Source organism: Lathyrus oleraceus, chromosome 4 (assembly GCF_024323335.1).
Source record: "Lathyrus oleraceus cultivar Zhongwan6 chromosome 4, CAAS_Psat_ZW6_1.0, whole genome shotgun sequence".
Taxonomy (NCBI): domain Eukaryota; kingdom Viridiplantae; phylum Streptophyta; class Magnoliopsida; order Fabales; family Fabaceae; genus Lathyrus; species Lathyrus oleraceus.
In genome coordinates, this window is record NC_066582.1 from 110,855,364 (window position 1) to 110,877,737 (window position 22,374).

The 22,374-nt window shown below is 34.3% G+C and overlaps 1 protein-coding gene across 1 annotated transcript; it reads right to left on the bottom strand.

The window, feature by feature from the left end:
- Nucleotides 1-11,548: 11,548 nt before the first annotated feature.
- Nucleotides 11,549-19,440, bottom strand: LOC127073817 (ABC transporter A family member 7). The gene is made up of 18 exons (XM_051015044.1): nucleotides 19,187-19,440; nucleotides 18,736-19,066; nucleotides 18,370-18,449; nucleotides 18,081-18,228; nucleotides 17,289-17,405; nucleotides 17,089-17,207; nucleotides 16,458-16,616; nucleotides 16,003-16,165; nucleotides 15,802-15,927; nucleotides 15,639-15,722; nucleotides 14,481-14,842; nucleotides 13,875-14,075; nucleotides 13,534-13,643; nucleotides 13,354-13,438; nucleotides 12,729-12,857; nucleotides 12,516-12,621; nucleotides 12,262-12,350; nucleotides 11,549-12,134 (listed from the first exon to the last, which is right to left on the bottom strand). Exons 1-18 carry the CDS (start codon nucleotides 19,250-19,252, stop codon nucleotides 11,835-11,837), a joined length of 2,775 nt encoding a protein of 924 aa, XP_050871001.1. The 5' UTR covers nucleotides 19,253-19,440; the 3' UTR covers nucleotides 11,549-11,834.
- Nucleotides 19,441-22,374: the final 2,934 nt, after the last annotated feature.

Here is a 22,374-nt window from a genome sequence, read left to right on the forward strand (position 1 = left end):
CAATGCTCGAATGAAAACTATTGTTGTAGGTAAACTCAATCAAAGGTAAATAGCAATCCCAAGCACCTCTCTTTTCCAAAACACAAGCCCTCAAAAGATCCTCTAGTGACTGAATCGTCCTCTCAGTCTGACCATCAGTCTGCGGATGATATGCAGAACTCAATCTCAGCTTAGTTCCCATAGCCTTCTGCAAACCTTCCCAGAACTTCGATGTAAATCTAGGATCTCTGTCCGAAACAATACTCGACGGAATACCATGCAAACTTACAATCTTCTCAATATACAACTTAGCTAATTTCTCTAACGGATAATCCATTCTGATCGGAATGAAATGAGCCGACTTTGTCAATTTGTCAACAATCACCCAAATAGCTTCACAATTCTTATTTGTCCTCGGTAAACCAGACACAAAATCCATACTGATACTATCCCACTTCCACTCTGGAATAGTCAACGGTTGCATTAGCCCGGACGGCTTCTGATGCTCAATCTTTGACTTCTGACAAGTCAAACAAGAATAAACAAAACTCGCAATTTCTCTTTTCATTCCCGGCCACCAAAATAACTTTTTCAAATCATGATACATCTTCGTAGCTCCAGGATGAATACTCAAGCCACTACGATGTCCTTCCTCCAGGATACTCTTCTTAAGTTCGGTAACATCCGGAATACACACCCGATTACCAAATTTCAAAACACCATTCTCATCAACTCTGAATTCACCACCTTGACCTTGATTCACTAGAGTCAACTTGTCCACCAAAAGCACATCGGATTTCTGACTCTCTCTAATCTCATCCAGAATACCACTCGTTAACTTCAACATTCCCAATTTAACACTATTGTGAGTACTCTCACACACCAAACTCAAGTCTCTAAACTGCTCAATTAAATCCAATTCCCTAACCATTAACATAGACATATGCAATGATTTCCGGCTCAATGCATCAGCCACTACGTTTGCTTTACCCGGATGGTAATTCAAACCAAAGTCATAATCCTTCAGAAATTCTAACCATCTCCTCTGTCTCATATTCAGCTCTTTCTGATCAAACAAATACTTTAAACTTTTATGGTCACTGAAAACCTCAAATCTTGATCCATACAAGTAATGCCTCCATAACTTCAGAACAAATACCACAGCTGCCAACTCTAAATCGTGTGTCGGGTAGTTCCTCTCATGAACCCTCAGTTGTCTCGAAGCATAAGCTATAACCTGCTTATTCTGCATCAACACACCACCCAAACCCAACAATGAAGCATCACAGTAAACCTCAAATGATTCCGACGAACTCGGTAATATCAGGATATGAGCAGTAGTCAACCTTCTCTTTAACTCTTGGAAACCTTCTTCACATTTTGAGTCCCAAACAAACGCTTGCCCCTTTCTAGTCAACATCGTCAACGGTAACGCCAACTTAGAAAATCCCTCAATGAACTTCCTATAATAACCAGCCAATCCAAGGAAACTTCGAATCTCAGCAACAGACTTCGGAGCTTCCCACTTAGACACCGCTTCTATCTTAGAAGGATCAACAGCAACACCACCTCTTGAAATTACATGACCAAGAAAACTAACCTCTTCTAACCAAAATTCACACTTAGACAGTTTAGCAAATAACTTCTTTTCTCGGAGAACTTCTAAAACCACTTTCAAATGTTCAGCATGCTCTTCTTCAGATTTCGAATACACCAAAATGTCATCAATAAACACCACAACAAACTTATCTAGGTACGGATGGAAAATCCTATTCATATACTCCATAAATACTCCAGGCGCATTAGTCACACTAAAAGGCATTACAGAATACTCATAATGTCCATACCTTGTTCTGAAAGCAGTCTTCTGAATATCCTCAGTTTTCACACGTATCTGATGATACCCATATCTCAAATCTATCTTGCTGAACACACTCGCACCAACCAATTGATCCATCAAATCATCAATCCTCGGCAAAGGATACCGATTCTTGATCGTCACTTTATTCAGTTGCCTGTAGTCCACACACAACCTCATAGTACCTTCTTTCTTCTTAACCAATAACACTGGTGCACCCCACGGTGACACACTCGGACGGATAAATTTCTTATCCAACAGATCTTCCAACTGACTCTTCAATTCAGTTAACTCAACAGCAGACATACGGTACGGAGCCATCGATATCGGTCTAGTACCAGTTACCAAATCAATCGAGAACTCAACTTCACGCTCTGGCGGTAATTCATTCACTTCTTCTGGAAACACATCAGGAAAATCACACACCACTGCTAGATCACAAATCGCCAGTTTATCTTTAGCCTCCAAAGTCGCTAACAGCATAAACAACTCTGCCCCATCTGCTACTGCCTCATTCACCTGCCTCGCTGATAGAACCAAACTCTCTCCTTCCTCAATCTCAGGAAAGATCACAGTCTTATCAAAACAGTTGATAGAAACCCTGTTAGACACCAACCAGTTCATACCCAAGATAACGTCAATCTGCACTAGTGGAAGACACACAAGGTCCATCCCAAAGTCTCTACCAAAAATAATCAAAGGACAATTTAAACAAACTGAAGTAGTAGTCACTGAATCCTTCGCAGGAGTATCAATCACCATACTACCATGCATCTCAGATATCTCTAACTTAAGTTTCACAGCACAATCCAAAGATATAAAGGAATGAGTAGCACCTGTGTCGATAATAGCTACAAGAGGAAAGCCATTAATATAACACGTACCTCTGATCAAACGATCATCTGCAGAAGTCTCAGAACCCGATAAGGCAAAGACCTTGCCTCCTGACTGATTCTCTTTCTTCGGCTTAGGACACTGTGGACTGATATGACCCACCTCTCCACAGTTGAAACAAGTTACAGTCTTCAACCGGCACTCTGCAGCCAAATGACCACCTTTTCCACACTTGAAACACTTCATCTCAGCACTGGTACACTCATGGACACGATGTCCAGCCCGACCACATCTATAACACTTAGCAGGGGCGCTAGAGTCTCCCCCACTAGGCCTCTTCATCCCACTCTGCTTCTGAAAACCTTTGCAAGTTGCATACGGTTTTCCACGATCATTCTGATTCTTGCCTTTCCTATCAACCCTTTTCTGATAGCTCTCTGCTCTGGCTTTGGAATCCTGTTCAAAAATCCTGCAACAGTCAACCAAGTCAGAAAACACTCTGATCCGTTGGTATCCAATAGCCTGCTTGATCTCGGGACGTAACCCGTTCTCAAACTTCACACATTTCGAAAATTCTCCAGCAGCCTCATTATAGGGAGTATAATACTTTGACAGCTCTGTGAACTTAGCAGCATACTCAGTAACAGACCTGTTACCCTGTTTCAATTCCAAGAACTCTATCTCTTTCTTTCCTCTGACATCCTCTGGAAAGTACTTCCTCAGGAATCTCTCTCTGAATACAGCCCAAGTGATCTCCGCATTCCCAGCAGTTTCCAACTCAGTGCGGGTAGCAACCCACCAATCATCTGCTTCTTCTGACAGCATATGCGTACCGAACCTGACCTTCTGGTTATCGGCACACTCAGTCACTCGGAAGATTCTCTCTATCTCCTTCAACCACTTCTGAGCGCCATCTGGATTGTATGCTCCCTTGAACATTGGAGGATTGTTCTTCTGGAACTCACTCAATTGACGAGCAGCTCCCATTCCCACAACATTCGGATTCCCTCCAAGTACTCCAGCTAGCATACCCAGAGCCTCAGCAATCGCAGCATCGTCTCTACCTCTTCCAGCCATCTCTATTCTGAAAACCCAACAAGCTAAAACAATAAGTACTGATAGGGTTACACAACACCTATCCCGTACAGGGGAAACAGAATAATTACGACTCGACTCGACCGACTATGCTCTGATACCACTAATGTAACACCCTTCTAAAATACCCCAAATATTTAATCAAAATAACAAATATGTATCTATTAGAGTAAATATGCAATTAAGGGTGTCACACAATATTTCACACTATTCATCAAAGTAGCTTGTCATGCTCATTTATTTATCAAATAAAACAGTTGCATAATACGCAGCGGATAGAGATCAAATCGATCATTCAAAACATGCAACATACTACATGTAAACTGGTTCAACAATCATCAACAATACAATTAAAATGTTCCCTCCCGATGTTACATCTATCAGAGCATGACCCACTAAGGAGACTACACTAGACTCCAAGCATTAGCTTCTACTCAACTCATTGCTCGTTACCTGAAAAATAGTTGTAAGGGTGAGTTCCTCAATCGATATAGTAAGCATTATAAAATATCATGTCATGTTAAGTAATTTAACACATTAATCACCCTAATCATATCACACATTCAGTAACGGCACATCAACCCAATAACATACTCAATACTACACAATTCATACTCATACTCAATGTCAACACAACCACACATATAATATTGGAATACATCCATTCATATTATACGCCATACATACATTATGAAATGAGACTCCACACATGCGGTACCGACTATTCTTGAACATATAGTTCAAGCTCACCGATCAACTCCAGATACGGCTACTAAGCTCACTAGTCCCACTCATTTGAGATCTAGTGACTCACTCACTAATTCCTCACCATGGGAATTAGCTACAGCCCCAAAGGCTATGCTATGCACACTAATCACCTAGCATGCAAACATCAACAACGAATCCACAATGATTCACTCACTAATTCCTCACCATGGGAATTAGCTACAGCCCCAAAGGCTATGCTATGCACACTAATCACCTAGCATGCAAACATCAACAACAATCCACAATGGACATATGCTCACACTCTAAGCCATACAACAGTCCATTCACAAATACATGCATAATATATACATTCACAACATTATGCATATCATCATACATCATCAACACATGTATCAAACACCATATCATGTCAAAAAAATTAATTACAGTATTAGCACACTCTACTAATACCCTTACTACTCAAAACAACAGGAAATAATCCCTATTACTTCATCCGCCAACATATGCCAACCATCAATTACGTACACAACATTTTAATACACCAATTTTCCACTCTGCAACAGTGTTAATCGGTTAACGCCCTGGGTTAACCGGTTAACGCAGCACAAACACGCTTCCTGCCCAAAACTTAACAGTGTTAACCGGTTAACGCCCTGGGTTAACCGGTTAATGCAGACAGAACAGCAATATCTCAGCAATCACAACAGTGTTAACCGGTTAACACCCTGGGTTAACCGGTTAACGCAGACAAAACAACAATTTTACACAATACAACACAGTGTTAACCGGTTAACACCCTGGGTTAACCGGTTAACGCAAGACAGAAGCTGTTCCTGCGCTAACACAAAGCAGAATGCAGAATTCTCCGCATTTTCCGCCGTTGGAGGACTTCCGGACCTCCGATTCCAATTCCGTAACAAGCTATACGTCCAGCAAATTACGACTCACACGACTATCGATTCAATTACAGTTTTTAACACAGTTTATCCAACGTAATTTTCAGCATTCACAATCCCAATTAGGGTCAATTCAACGGTTTATCACTACCCATTACATGCTAATCCATAATACCCATTAAACGACGATAAATCCCCCTTACCTGAGTTAATCCGGCGAATCTTTTAACTTCAAGCTCTTCCTTCTTCAACCTTCTTCCTCTTGTTCTGCCTCTTTGCCCTTTCTCCACTTTCCACTTTTCAGCCGCTTCTCTGTTTTTCATGTAAAAACCCTTTCTTTACCAAATGGACTCTTTTTCTTATTTCCAACTTATATATATATTCCAATAATTATTATTCCAATAATAATAATAATAATCCAATAATTCTAATTATTTAATTAAATTAATAAATATAATATTAACTTAAATTAAATAATTATCTTATTTTTATCGGGGTGTTACAGAGTACGCTTATCAAATCTATATATTTCATTCCTAAAAGACCTCTTTATATAGAAGCAAATATATTTGTTGGAGGTGAATATGAAATATCCTCTAAGTATTTATTGTATGAAGATCACTTCATAGGCAACACTAGAGTAACGCTTTAGCCAATATTTTGTGAAGATGATGGGACACAAAAGACTTCTTTTTAGTGATTTTGTTTCATCATTTTTCACAGTATTATGCTTCCATTATTTGCATCTACAATTATATTTCACAGATGGTTGTGCTCTCTATTTGTTGTGATAGTATTGAGGAGTTAGTATTTAAATTATTTCACATCTCTAGGGATTTCATTGGTCAAGGGTTTGTTCCCCCTATCTGCCCTAGAGTGAGAGCCTGATTTGAATTCGCATCATTTCAGGTTCTTGGGACAAGCTTCCGTGAAGAGTCTTGATGGTGTAAGCCTTTTTTCCCATTCTATTTAGGACCTAGTACGACCCCTCCTAATTGGGTAAAGGCTTCCCTTCTATGGAGTTTCTTCCTCTAATATCAACCCTTTGAAGTACGAGATCTCTAGGCTTGACTTTCTTGTTATACTTGGAAGCAATGGTTTGTTTGACGGTGTTTGCGAGGGCTTAAAAACATTTTTTCTCTTCTAATAAGTATATCTCTTCCCTGATTGCTTGTGAATTATCTTCTCCTTGTAAGGGGTGTGTTTTCCTTCAACTGAGTTATCCTACCTCAACGAAAATAAAAACTTCGGTGCCATATGTGAGCCTGAATGGTTTTTCTCTGGTTGTCGAATGAGGCGTAGCCTGGTATGCCCAAAGAACATGTGGTAGTTCATAAACCCAATTTCCTTTAGATCATTCAAGTATCCTCGCAATCCCTTTGAGTAGTACCATATTGATAATTTCAGCTTGTTTGTTAGTTTGAGGATGCTCTATCGACATAAAATGGTGTTTGACTCTGAAATCCTCAAAGAGTTTCTTCAAATTCTTTCTTGTAAATTGGGTTTCTTTGTTTATCATAACAGATCGAGGAATGTCATATCTTGGTAGAACATTTCTCTTGAAGAATTTATGATATTGGTTATTGTGATCTTTCCTAAAGCTTCTTGTTTGATCCACTTTGTGAAATACTCTATAGCTACAATTAAAAGCTTTAGCTTCCACATAGCCAATGGGAAAGGACCAAGGATATCCATACCCCATTGGGAGAACGACCATGGCACAGTCAATGTGTTGAACTCCGCCGGACTTTAGTTTTTGACATTGTTCACATTTCTTGATGTAATTTTTGGCATTTTGGACCAATGAAGACCAATAAAATCCAACCCAGAGAACCTTTTTAGAAATGGATCTTCTTCTTAGGTGTTTTGCCATATATGCCTTCGTGGACTTCAACGAGGGTGTATCCAACTTTTTTCCCCTCCTAGAGCTTTAGTAATACGTGGATAAACCTCTTATGTATAACTTTACTCATATGACTTATGCGAACATGCTCTCCTTTTCACTAGACTTGTTTCACCGAGATATGTTGGAAGGATTCCATTTATATATATATATATATATTATATATATATATATATATATATTATATATATTATATATATATATATATATATATATATATATATATATATATATAATATATATATATATATATATATATATATATATATATATATATATATATATATGCCATTATCGGTTTTATCCATGAGGGGAACATAACAGATGCCATGGTTCCCGGTGTGAGGTGGATAGGTTTATAAAGTGTATCCAAGATGAAAGAATGTTTAATGCATGTCGCTCTCGTACTTCCTAGTTTTGACATAACATTTTCCCTCGTATTCTATTCTAGAGGTACATTTGTGATCTCAAATGCTGCAAACGAGACTAACTTATCTTTTAATATGGTTAGGTACTTCTGTAGGGGGGAGGGTTGGATATACCTTAGCTTACAAAAAATATTTTCAATTTTTTTTTCTAAAATATAAAAGTTTTTCAAAAATGGGCAACATAAAATTTATTGTATATGCGATGTATTTAATATCATATGTTTACTCTATATTTAGAAACTAAAATAAAATGTGGAATTATGAAGAACCTATTCAATCAATAAATTGATAAATCTAAAATGCTATTTAAAGAAGGTGTTTAAATGGAATTTTATTGATTATTTAAACCAATCTAACATTACAGTTACAAATAATTTTAATTGCACGAGTGATAATTTAGACTACTTAATCACTACTAGACATACACTTTACACAATAAATCGGTATGAATAAAATAAACCTAATAATATGTGATTACTTAGAAAAAGATAAAAACCTACGCATGCAATTCTATATAGAAAACTAAATGGAGACAGTGAAAGAAAATATTGTATCGAAATTTATACTAGTTCAACATGTTCTTTCTCACTTTGCACCTAATTCAATCTCCAATGATGAACCATTGAAAATTTGTAATCTTGTACTATTTTGACAATTATACAACATGCATTTTATACAATTAAGGAACCCGATATTAAAATTAAAAGCGAAAAATAACAACTTCAATTCAAATATTTTCTTATTTTGTCGTACATAACCCATACGCAATTCTCTACGAATTTCATTTAGTCTTTATCGTCCTCTTGCTAAATCCAATATCTTCTTCAATATCTTAGCTTACAAAAATTATTTTCAATTTTTTTTTCTAAAAAATCAGAGTTTTTCAAAAATGGGCAACATAAAATTTATTGTATATGCGTTGTATTCGATATTATATGTTTACTCTATGTTTAAAAAATAAAATAAAATATGGAATTATGAACAATCTATTCGATCAAAAAATTAATAAATCTAAAATGCTATTTAAACAAGGTGTTTAAATAGAGTTTTATTGATTACTTGAACCAATCTAACATTGCAGTTACACATAATTTTTATTGTACGAGAGATAATTTAGACTGCTTAATCACTACTAAACATGCACTTTACACAACAAATCGGTATAAATAAAATAAACCTAATAATATGTGATTATTTAGAAAAAGATGAAAACCTAAACATGCAATTCTATATAGAAAACTAAATGGAGATAGTGAAAGAAAAGACTGCATCGAGGTTTATACTAGTTCAACATGTTCTTCCTCACTTTACGCCTAATCCAATCTCCAATAATGAACCATTGAAAATTCGTAATCTTCTACTATTTTGACAATTATACAACATGCATTTTATACAATTAAGGAACCCGGTATTAAAATTAAAAATGAAAAATAACAACTTCAATTTGAATATTTCCTTATTTTGTTGTACATAACCCACACGCTTGAATTCGCTAATAACTTCACTGAGTCTTGATCGTCCTCTTGCTTAGATCCAATGTCTTCTCCAAATATTCATTCCACACAGATCTTTCTTTGATCCTATTAGTCCCTTCTCTGGGCTCTTGGTTCAATATAATGGGAGAGAGACTCCGAGCTTCGTTTTGTAGCTACTTTCCCTTAGCACTATTGAAGTCTTCAGTGGAGAAGAAATCTTTTTTGCTTCTCTAGATTGTCAATTTCCAGCAACACCATACAATTCTAATCTTGACCTCCACTTTAATAATTTCACAAACATCAATGATAAAGTACCTTATTCTATGATAAATCTCAATCTCTCTAAGAATTGAGAAGTAACCAATTTATAGTATCTTGCTAGAGGTTGAAGATGAATGCAGATTCAAAAGAATATTGCGATTTGGTGTACTTTTAAAACTAAACACTATGTTTTTAAAACTCTCAAAAGTTATGATGTTTTTACTCACATCTATTATAAAAAATGACATAAGATGATTTATTTATGTTTGAGATAAAACACTAAAAGTGACAAAAATACCCATTTGGTCCGAGTTAACTATAATTTGTGTGATTCAAGTCGAATAAGAAATGACTTGAGTCAAGAACTTTAAAATCCAAAATTTTGACACTTTGATTCAAATCATGATTCAAGCCTCTAATTCGAGTCATGAAAACCTTAGTTCGAATCAGATTGATAGAACTGGATTCTTGATTATCAAATGTATTTTTTATTCGAGTTAGCCTATAGTTTGATTTGAATCAAGCTTACTTCTGATTCAAGACAGACAGGCTATCACACCGGCAGTGACAAAATATGTATGTCACATTCAATTTTTGATTTGAATCATACATAACCTTGATTTGAATCACATTTCTTAAATTTGAATTTTTTGAAAAAATTGAAATGTAATATTGAATCTAAAGTTAGCATGATAGGAGTCATTCATTCATGTGTTTTTTAACCCAAATAATACACTAATTTAAGTTGAATCACTTGCAACGACTTTTATCTCATAGTTCAATTTAATGCATGCGAAACATGATTTAGTGCAAAACATCATTGAATGCATTGCAATCAACTTAAAAAGATACGTGCAAACCTAAAATATAGGAGACTCAATAACAAAAAACTATAAACGGTAATATATAAAACTAGACAACCAGAAAAATCGAAATCCTAGAGGAACAAAGCAACTTCAACCTCCACCTTTTTGAAGTTTGGCAATTTGCAAACTTGCTTAGAATTGAGTCGACTTGAGCATTAAATAAAGTGTGATCAATGCTTTTCTTTGTGCTCCCCTGAAACATTACACCATACCACATTTGCATATAACAACATAAATCAATACAATAGACTCATTACTACTTCTCTCTCTTTAACAATATCAAAAAGAGATTGATAGCAATGGAGTCTAAGCTCATACATTTGACAAACACAAATGATCCATAACAAATTACACTAAACATTCGCTAAAAAAATGTATACACAAAATTAAAAGATTATATCACGAATGAATACACAATTAGACATGCCATATGCAGCAAAAAGAATAGCAATGTCATGAAATTACTTAACAGCAAAACACAATGATTATAATACACAAAAATTACATGGATGAGGGATAAATAATGTATGTTCATATAAAAAAGATATTAACATGCACATAAATAAAATTGCATTTAACAAGATCTTAAATGCATAAATAAGGAGTCATAGATTGCAAAACAACGGGATGAATAAACAACATATCATATGCATATACAAAATAGAATAGATAAAAGATCAAATAATGATAATGACAAGATACAAATTTGAGGATCATACCATATGAATAACTTACTACACAAGAAATCATTAGTGAATAATAAAATATATAGCAATATTAAAATAATGAATATAACCAATCTTTATTCAAAACAAACAGTAGTTTATTACAAACTTAAGAAAAAAAGAAGGAAAACTGTGTTACTTGTGACTCAATTTCCTGCACACTATAATTTTGAAATTATACAAAACAAATGAGAATAATTTGTTGATAATTGGAATAATTTTCATTGATTGATCTAGGTAGTTATACAAGCTTAAGTCATATACATAACTCGCATAGTAAGTTTCTCAACAATCTCTGACAAACTTAAGTAACTAACTACTAACAAATAGTTAGTTACAAACTTTCAGACTATAGTTATAAGTTAATATATAATTAATTACAAACTTTCAAACCAAAATTATAACTCAAAGATATAATTAATTACCAACTTTCAAAACAAAATTATAACACACTAATTGCACCATATCATTCCTCCATTTTGCATTACAAAAAATTGCATTAACCACAAATCAGCATGAATAAGTAGTCAAATATCATTTGTCTAGTGTTTGGCATATATGATGAATACAATAGTTTGAACTATCTAATCTTATATAATTTTGTATATTAAGTATGATCATATTTGTAGTGATATGACATGTAAAGGTTTGATGTCATCATCAAAGCAAAATTTATAGAGGTAAATCACTTCGACATTTGTTAATTGGATTTGAAAATACACATGTAATACATTTCTTTTTGTAATATGATTCAGATATAATCTTAACCTTGAAGGGACTAAAAATTATGATAAGGTATCAAATGCATGAGCCTCCCGTGCAACCTTAATAAAGACATCTTCTAATGTGGTGTCAGCTAAACCCCATGCAACAACAGTGAACTTTCTTTTTGCAAGCTCAACTGCTTGGAATACATTGGCAATTTTAACATCCTCTTTTGGTAGCTCAAATTTCTGAGTACCAGAGAGATGGTATATCTTGTTGGCATTTGGGGTGAGCTGTTGTACCATGTTCTCCACATCCTTCTCGTGATCGGAAGATGCTGTCATTGTGAACACATAAGTTCCTCCATATCTTCCTTTCAGCTATGACAACCGAAGAAGAAAAATCAAGCAAATCAGTAAACATTAGTATGGATCCGTAAATTAACTGTTATACGCAAGCCCGTTTAACAGTTTCATTTTGATAAAGCATATCACTTGAGCAATGTACCTCCTTTGGATTTCCTATGCACTGCAAGCTACCATCTACAAAAATTCCTAATCGATCACATAAGGCCTCTGCCTCTTCCATAGAATGTGCTGAAACATAAAAAAAGATAGATTTATCAATCTATACATAGAGAGGGAAAGAAAGAACACAATCAAGTTGTTATGGAATCAAATAGTAAACAAGCTAAAATATCTAAAGCATAAACTAGAAGCAGAATATAGTGCTATAAAATCCATGAAAGAGTGAGAGAATACTAGTGAGAATGATTGCGCGATCTCTTTTCGCAAGCTTGATGACATTCCATAGGCATTTCCTTGAAGCGGGGTCTAATCCAGTACTTGGTTCATCCATATAAACAACCTAAATTTGAATTGGAGTTTACAAAATATGAAAACTTGAATCTCCTTTTTTATTAAAAAAATAAAAAGGAAAAAATTATAGAATTGGGTTGAAAAGAAAAAACAAACTTTGGGGTCCCCAATCAATGAAATTGCAACACTAAGCCTCCTCTTCATCCCTCCACTGTATTTTCCAGCTTGTTTATCAGCAACCCCTCCATGGAAAAGGTTTAAACTCTTCAAAGATTCTTCTACTGCCTGTAACAATAGAATGGAAACCAAATACTTAATATTTTCCCTGCTTAACAAATGCCAGCTAAAGAGAAAGTTGTTCAAATTGCATCTAAACTGCAACCGTCTTTTATAGATCCAGACTCTTCTTAACCGAAAAACAAGCAATACATTTGGAGGAGAAACATGTTATTAAAGCACTTAAAATGTGCTGTCTTCTTCACATTTTTTTAATTACTTTTTTCTGAATAAAACTGAGATGTTTCATTGGTAATCTTAGAAATCTTGTTCCTTAACTGGTTTATATATGATTGAGTCCTTGAACAAAACCAAACAATGTAATAGTAAGCAGACAAAACTAACATGAAATACATAATGTTGTGTTAATATATCGCACAAAAACCTATTTCTACTTTAAAAGGAAAATTTGTAAGACTTAACACTCCTGACATGATCAGACTCGAACACAGTGATAATAATCTTAATATTTCAAACAGTAAGAATTCCTGTCGAATGAACTTACTTGATTCAAAACGGAACCTTTAAGATTTTTTAGTCTACCATAAAAAAGTAGGTGCTCTCTACCGGTCAAGCTTTCCCACAGTAAGCTATAGTATCATGGGAAAAAATTTAGAAATTTCTTTGAATTGATACAAATTTGATTTCAGGAAAAGCATAAGCATTGGAGGAAATTTCAGCTTACTCATGCTGTGGGCATACTCCCATGCTAGTATATATTCCATCCATATGAGCTCTTACGTCTAGGCCTTGAACATATGCAGCACCAGATGTCGGCTTTGTGAGACCAATCATCTATAAGCACACATAAGATGATTAAATTTATAAATTAAGGAGAAGCCATTCAAAGGATGAAAAATGATTCATTGAATTACAGTAGAACTTCATAAGATACCGCAGTGAGCGCAACAGAGCCAGAGGTTCATAGTCATACGTCCTCATATGTATGGACCAAGCATCTTTTTGAATAAATGTAATTTACCAAAAAAAAAATGAATATATTGAACAAAATCAATTTTAACTGACCATACTAATAAAAGAAGTTTTCCCTGCACCATTCGGACCAAGCATACCGAAGCATTCCCCTCGAGGCACAGCAAGGAACAATTCTCTCACTGCAAATTTCCCTGGATTTCCATCCTTTCCTGGATAGAATTTTTTAAGGTCGTCACAAACAATTGCATGATTAACGGTTGGTTCACGTAGTAGCTGCTCCACCTTCTCCCTCTTAAGGCAGAAAAAAAACTATTTAATACATTATGCATGTAAGTAAGCTCTGTGTGGCAAACCAATTCATTCATCCCCAAAGCTGAAATGTTAAGAAGTGATTCTCAAATTTCAAAATCCATTTAAAGAGGAACCCCGCTGAAGTTGATCTATTTATGTAAAATTCGGACCTTGGTGTTAATTTTTTTATAATACCAAACTGATGTTTAAACAAAGGAAAAGGTTGTGACTGAAAGGAAAGTTATTTTGTTCTCTATGCTTTGCAAATCACAATCCTCCTCCTGACTGATGCAGCACATTAATTTCTAAAAACAGTTGGTGAAATGCACCCCTTTTAATGGACATTACCTTTCTTAATTTCATAATAAAAGGTGAACATATTTATTGAGTACACATAAAACTCACCTCTTGGATGACATCTGGTTTCTCCATCTGAGCCAAAACTTTTGACCCCTGCCTTTGAATACCGGGCTTACTGAATGACGAAAGAGGTTTCTTCTGAAATCCTTTCAAGAAGAAAAGTGGAGTTTTTCCACTTCCTGTCGACAATACTTGATCGATGTAATAAGCAACAAAAAACACTAATTTCCACTCAGCAAACATGATGATTAAGACCTCTTTCATGCCATTGGAACTATCACTTAGATCCTGCCACCGCATTCCATAAGTCCTCGAACTACTAGCAATGGTGGCAGACTGTGCAAACTCGTACAACCCACGATATAAAGCAAACCCAGGATACAACTCCATACAAATGATCCATCCTCCTGCAGAAATAGCATAGAAATGAACAAACTAGATGGTTAGAAGCTGCAAATAGAGACATGTGACACATAAAAATGACTGATGTGAAATCTATGTGGATAAAACTTCTAATCTCTGATCATATCAGTCCATTTTTTAAGTTTGCAAAGAACTGAATAATTTCTGAATTTTTCACTAATAAGCTATATAACCTTAGCTGCCAACTCTGTCTCAATTCAGAGAAACGTCGCATTGCTAGTAAAGTAATGGTGCTTATTCTTTATGTTGCTTATGTCGTATCACATTAGTATGGTGCCTCAACTAAACCAACTTATAACTCCACTTCTTCCTTATATTACTGTTTGGGATCATACCAAGAGAAGCAAGGAGAGACAAAAGAGGACATTGACAACTTCTGTGAATCGGGGGGGAGTACTAGTTGCCAAAGTTCTATGTTTTATCAGGCTGATGTTTTGGAAATTGTGTCTTAAGGTCAACGGAAAGTATTGGTTAATATAGGGTTTATAGGGGGGAGGAGGTCTTGGATTTGAACCAGTGTTGTCGATGGCGGATGGTGGTCCATGGCGGAGAGGCAAAATTCCGCCATACCGGCCGCTTTGCGGCGCCGTTATTGCGGATTATTGCGGAAAAACCCGCAATAGCGGCCGGTATTTACCATTGCGGGGAGTCCAAAAACCGCCATGTAAATCCGCCATAGCGACCATGGGGGGGCAATTTGATAACACTGATTTGAACAAATAATACTAGTGTTTGGCTTTATTAATATTATATGTAGGTGCATTTAGTCATATAACTTACTTGGAAATGATGAATCTTGAAGAAAAAATTGGAAAAGAAAGCCGCCTAATAGCCCGGTTCCAAAGACAGCTATATATGCGGTCACTGCGAATATACTAAAACATAAGCCCATAATGAGATATGAGAAAACAAAATACTAATACACGCATAATTATGAACAAACCTGTAGCAGTCTTTACATTTGAAAAAAAGGAAGACAACAAAAATGCCAGTGAAATTTGTAAGTTTATATAGATGAAATAAAACACGAATTGGATGCTGTAGTCATTCAAGGTGAAGAATTTTAGTCCTGAAAATAAAGTCAGAAGCATCAGACAGAATGGGAAAATGCCAAGAAAGGAGAGTTAAATGGATATATTCTTACCTAAGACTGAGCCGCATATCACAAAACACAACATGTAGATCACTGATAAGGCAAGAAAATAACCATATGAAATCATCCAATATGGCCCATCCCCAAGACCATGCATTTTCATCATGATTCTTAGTTTTTGTTGCTTCTCATAAACCAGTGATGTCAGAACAACCTACATAAAATGAATGTAGAGCTTACTCATGTTGAACAAATAAGTACACTAAAACATCTATTATGTTGTGTTTGCATTGGATGTTAGATACAACTTTTGACTTTGAATCTGAGTCATATATTGTATCATAAGCAATCGAAAAGGAAAGTTTACTCTCATCATGGTAACATATAAAGGTGATTTAGAGACAGGTATGAAATAAAGAACATCACGGCTATTTAAAAAACAATTAAAATTGGTCAATAGCTACTTATTCTTGCGGATATTTTTGTTCAGATATTTCTGCACTTACCGGAAAAAGTTGCAGGACAACCCATGTAAAGAACAGACCGCCCAGGAGAGAAGCTACCTCAATCCTAAATGGGGTCCGAGATTTTGGCATTTCCTTTACAAACTCAAATATCATTTTGGTCCCGGGTCCACGCAGAAACTGCAGGTAGGCATTTGATATCTGCATGCATAATGATACTAAATATCAGTCACTATTATCTTCCAAGATTCAGGTAAAGGAAGGCTCATATATTTTTAAATAAAAAGGTGGGAAAATGTAAACAAAGGGGAATTATTATCATTATGTTAGGTAAGTGAAATTTAATGGTGCAATTACTGTTAAAACTTGCAATATAATAACTCAATACTGCATCTGCATCGTAATCATAGTTTCACTAACTTTTTCCCATTCAAAATAAAAATTGATATATTCATAGCACAGGCTATTAAGTTAAGTTGGATGATTTTTTAAGCTGAGATTAAGTTTTCTGCTTCATAGTAGTGTGTGTGTGTGTGTGTATATATATATATATATATATATATATATATATATATATATATATATATATATATATATATATATCCATTATCAGGGATTTAGGTTAACAGCAGCAAGGAGGAGGCAACAATTATAATAGGTTTTAGATATATACAAGATTTACAGAACGAGGAATCCGCAACAATGTAGAAGGACGAAAACCAGTCTTGAAATATGACTTGTACCAGACAGTGATATTGAATCCATGCTCATTTGAATCAAGAAAATCGAAAGCTGCAAAATGTCAAAACAATATATAAAAATGAGTATTGTCTTTCGCACGTCAAGTAAGTTGAAACATAATAATAAAAGTACCTGAAGCTACGTCATCGGTTTGTCTCGTGTTATCTCTTTGATAACCATTATATAACTCATTGTTGATATCAGTAGAGCTTTTACGCCAAAATCTTGTACCTTGAGCACATTTGATTTCTACATCATCAAGCGGAAATAAATTCTATCATTAACATTCTACTCCCCGTCATTTGTTAAAAATGTATTTAAAAAATCTGTTACAGTGTGAACCTTTATTGTTCACTACTGTCCATAAGATTATTATCACTGCACAAGTGTACACTTGCAAACTTTAGATAAATTTTTTATGATTTCCATGTTGTTTAAAACACAAATGAAGACTTAGGCTCAAGTCAAAAACCACGAGAATAACCAATCAAGTAGCCCCCCACCTCACAAACAGCAGACAAGGTTTTGAAACGGACATGATGATGATACAGCTATATATTCTATGTAACAAACTATTTGGATATTTAATTTTCTGCCAGCAAGCATCTTAATGCTCTGTGAAACACAAAAACAACAAATAAGACCGATTGCATTCAGCCAATCTCAATGGTAATCCAAATGCATATATCATTTGCAGCCAGTCATTGTAAAGCATTGCACAGCCATAAGGACATATTGCCATCTAAGCATCTCCAGGATATCCTGTGTCTACACAGCTCATGATAACATCAAGAATGGCACATTGGAATGTCAATTTCCATGATAAAATAGGTGCGTGCATTCGCATTGCACAGCAACACCTGTTGATTCAATTTCAGTTTCATGTCTGTTATCATACATTAACATTACAAGGATATTCCATACCTTTCTCCAAAGTTGTGCCTGCTATCTGGTAGGGAAATATGAGCCCAGTGTTGTTCCGAGGGCACTGATTTTGTACCAAAAAAAGGGGAAGATCCGAAGTAAAAGCGGGTTCATTAAAATTGGTTTCCTCGGGATTTTTGTTAGATCCCTATATTATTTTCCAAGTTGCACCACCAACAACAAACATAAATAAACCAATAATAATAATAATTAAAATCCAGACTGATTAAAAAAAGCACAAACTCAAAACAGGAAAATAAATACTTCTGAGTTGCAAATAAAAACTCACCACCACATTTGATACCAAACTAGCCATGATATCAGAGTAATTCACAATGGGGGCACTTGGGAACATATTATCAGACAAAACTGTTCAAACAAACAAGGCGAAGTGCATGTTTAGTTTCACTATACAAGAGGCAAAAGCAAGGGTTTTGAGGTCTCTCCAACTGCATAACATCCGCAATTTCAACTACAACGGCCGCATTTTCATGTATTTTACCGTGATAAAACCTTTCTTAGGTAAAAACTACCTATAACCGCAATTTAAAATCACTGTTATAAAAATTACTTTTGCCTCCAGAATGAATTTTAAGCTAAACACACATGAAACAAACGAAAATTGCAGCAAAATAATTAAAAATAAATGCCATACTCTGTCCAAAGGATTGATTGTTGGCAGTGAAAAGCACTTTAACCGGACAGGTTCTGTTATCCTTGCAAAACTCAGAGGGAAGTTGCAAAATCGGAGGCCATTCCGGCGGCTTAGGAATTGCACAGTCTATAATTTGAATCTGATTGGAATACTGAACTCCACAAACCTTCTCCGAATCGCTACATGTAGTGCTTTTATCGGGACAGGCGCAACCGCATTTGAAATCAGGTGTATTGAATTGAGCGTCAATTAAGCTTTGAATAACAACGAGCAAGATACAAAGGATCAATGGGAATAGAATCAAGCGAAGGTTGGTGTTCACGTTCCGTTTCTGTAAACGTGATCATGATTCATGCAATTGCATGGAAGAACACGTTCAGTGAAATGAATAATTGATTTAATAATGATTAAATTAAAGAATAAGTGATTTTGATATGGTGATTGTACGTACCTGGAAAGTTAGATTTTTCCTGAGAAGCGCGTTTGCTTGAGTCCAGAAGCTGGAACGATTTACCATTTTTTTCTGTTACTGCAAAATTGCACTTGTTCGTGTCTTGGTCTTCTCAGTCAATTTGAACGCTCTTATCTTTAATATGCTACACGCAAAATTATACTACTAATCTTCACTTTGATAATGAGTTTTTTTTTTAATCCGATGAGAATTGGAGTATGGAGGGTACTTTAGTTATTCGAATTTGAGTTTGAGTTTTCATCAAGGGGGAATAACCGAGTTTAAATTTAGATTTTAATATCTTTTTCAAATTATACTCCCTTCACTTTTTCACTATTATATTTTTATTTATTAATTTTTAATTTATTCAACCACTCTTTTAACTAAAATTAATAGGAATTCTAATAAATTATATTAATTTTATCATCAAAATCAATATATCGAATCATTTTCTTAAAAATTCTGAATAGTTTAAATAAGATATTTTTTATGAGACGGAGAGAGTATGTAATATGCATATAGATGGATTAAATAAGAATTATAATGCATTTGAAATAAAGATAGATGATTAGAATAATACAATAATATTTATCTCTTCTCTTTTTCTCCTTCGTTTCTACTCTTCTATTATATTCTTTCTTATTAATTTCATAACACGTCAGCACGAATAATGAAAATGAAAAAGAAAAAGAATAAAATAATAAATTAATATTACCTCTGATAATTAGTGCTTTAATTTTTGTCCATTTATAATTATATGTCCATATATTATTTTAGAATATATATTTTTATTTGAATTATAACAAATTTTAAATTATATTTGTTCAACGTTAATTCAGACAGTTTAGAATAATTTGAATACATGTATTATATAAATCAGAAGCTTATATTTCAAATTTTAGTTTGCCGTTGGTAAAATCGATTGAATCATCTTGAATATAATATAATGCAAAAACTAGTGTTGAAGAATTAGAAGTTTTTACAATCAAATAAATTTTATGTGTTTCTAAAGGAAATAAAAATTTGAGAAATTGAATATTTTTTATGATATCAATTGTTGCATCAACTAAAAGACCATGCATATGTTTGTTGTCTACTCACAAACATAAGTTTGTGAAATTGTTTTCTCAATTAAAATATCATTCATATCTATTATGATGTGAAAACTAGTATTGAATAACTAAAAATTTCTTCAATCTAATAAATTGTGTGTGCTTCTAAAGGAAATTAAAAATAAATAAAAAAGTGAGAAAATGAGTTTTTTTATGACATTAATTGTTGCATCAACTAAAATATTATGCAAATGTTTATTGTCTACTCACAACTAGAATTTGTGAAATTGTTTTCTTGGACCAAGATCTAGTTTTTTGAATTTTTCAGAAATTTCTTGATAAGTATCACATATATTATTAAAATTGATATTGAACATCTCATAGCATGTATTCATAAAAAATGGACTTAAAGATTCATTCTTTAGACATCTAAAATTTATTGTATGATTGATACTTGTGAAATTATAAATTCTAAATTAAATATTGGAAACACACAAATCTTGAATATTAAGATATTTTATTCGCATTAAGCCAACACATTACTATATGTATCTCCTCTCTTGATGTATAATTTATTTCAAATTAATAATTTGATATTTCTCTATTTTTCAATTGCTTCAATATAACACACTAAGATGAATTGTGAAACAATATTTAAAAAATATTTGATCTGAATCTCATTTTTGAGATATAATTTAAGCAAATAATTGGATACTCGATTGCAGTCTGATAGGCTAATTGTGAATTAAAAAATTAATTTTCTCAACATTAGGGGAGAGATTAAGCAGCTGAAGAGTGAATCATAAGTTCAAATGAACAATTTAAAGTAAATTGTATCTTAATCATCGTATAAACATATATGAACTAGAAATTTGATACACTTCTCATTTGCAAAGTTTATAAAATCAATTATCAACTCTTAATACTCCAATCAGAGTATATTCTCTTGGAAAATTTAATATTGCAAATGAGTTGAAACCGCGCATGAAGCGTGTTAGACTAGTTGGTTCCAATATTAAAAGTCATGTTGTGAAAATGATGTCGGGATTACAAATTCGATCTAAATATCACAAATCTCCACCTTGGAACAAACTCCATAACATCAGGGAAACAAACTAGCTTTCTTCATGCAGCTTTATCAACTGTATATAGTGAAAAACTTGCAACTTGATAATGTCTTGGTGATCATATCAGCAACATTGTGACCTGTCGAAACTTTCAACACTTAGACTTATCCACGTTTGATTACTCCTCTGACGAAATGCAACCTCACATCAATGTGTTTGGTTTGCTCATGATGGGCTGAATTCTTCAACAAGTGTATAGCACTTTGACTATCACATTTAACAGTGATAACTCGACCTTGAAGTTTTAGTTCCTTAGAAAAACCTCCAAGTCACAATGCTTCTTTCACAACTTCAGTGAGGGCAATATGTTCTGCTTTAGTGGTTAATAAGGCAATAACCTTCTGAAGTGTTGTTTTCCAACTGATTGTTGTGTCAAACATAGTGAACACATATCCAGAAATAGATTTTCTAGAATCCATACAACCTGCATAATCATATTCGACATATCCTTCGATTTCTGTTTTACTATTTTCACCATATGCTCCACCATAAACCAGGACTCTGTTTAGAGACCCATTTATGTACCTTAGAATCCATTTCAATGCTTGCCAATGAGCCTTTCCAGGATTCGCCATATACCTTCTTACAAGACTTATTGCATATGTCATGTCGGGTTTAGTACATATCATATCATACATCAAAGAACCTACTATATTAGCATATGTGATGCTATTGATATAAGTTCTTTTGACCTCATTACTGAGACACTAATTTGTACTCAGATTGAATTAAGGGTTTGTCAGAGTCCAATAGGCTTTGAATTCGACATACCAAACTTGTCGATAATATTTCGTAGGTATGTCTCTTGAGATAAGCATAATTTTGATTGCTTTCTTCCTCTTCAGATGTCAATCCCAAGAATCCTGGATGTTGCTCTCAGATCCTTCATATCGAAATCCTTATTGAGTTCAACCTTCACCTTCATTACATCCTCGACATTGTTGATTGCTATGTGAATATCATCCATATAAAGCAAAAAAATAACAAATGAATTTATAGGTTGGAATCT

Coding starts and splice junctions, on each gene's coding strand:
- LOC127073817 (XM_051015044.1), bottom strand. CDS start 19,252: ATGGTAAATCGTTCCAGCTTCTGGACTCAAGCAAACGCGCTTCTCAGG. Junction 13,439..13,533: donor GGAGTATGCCCACAGCATGA/GTAAGCTGAAAT, acceptor ATGATACTATAG/CTTACTGTGGGAAAGCTTGA. Junction 12,858..13,353: donor AAGGTTCCGTTTTGAATCAA/GTAAGTTCATTC, acceptor CTATTGTTACAG/GCAGTAGAAGAATCTTTGAA.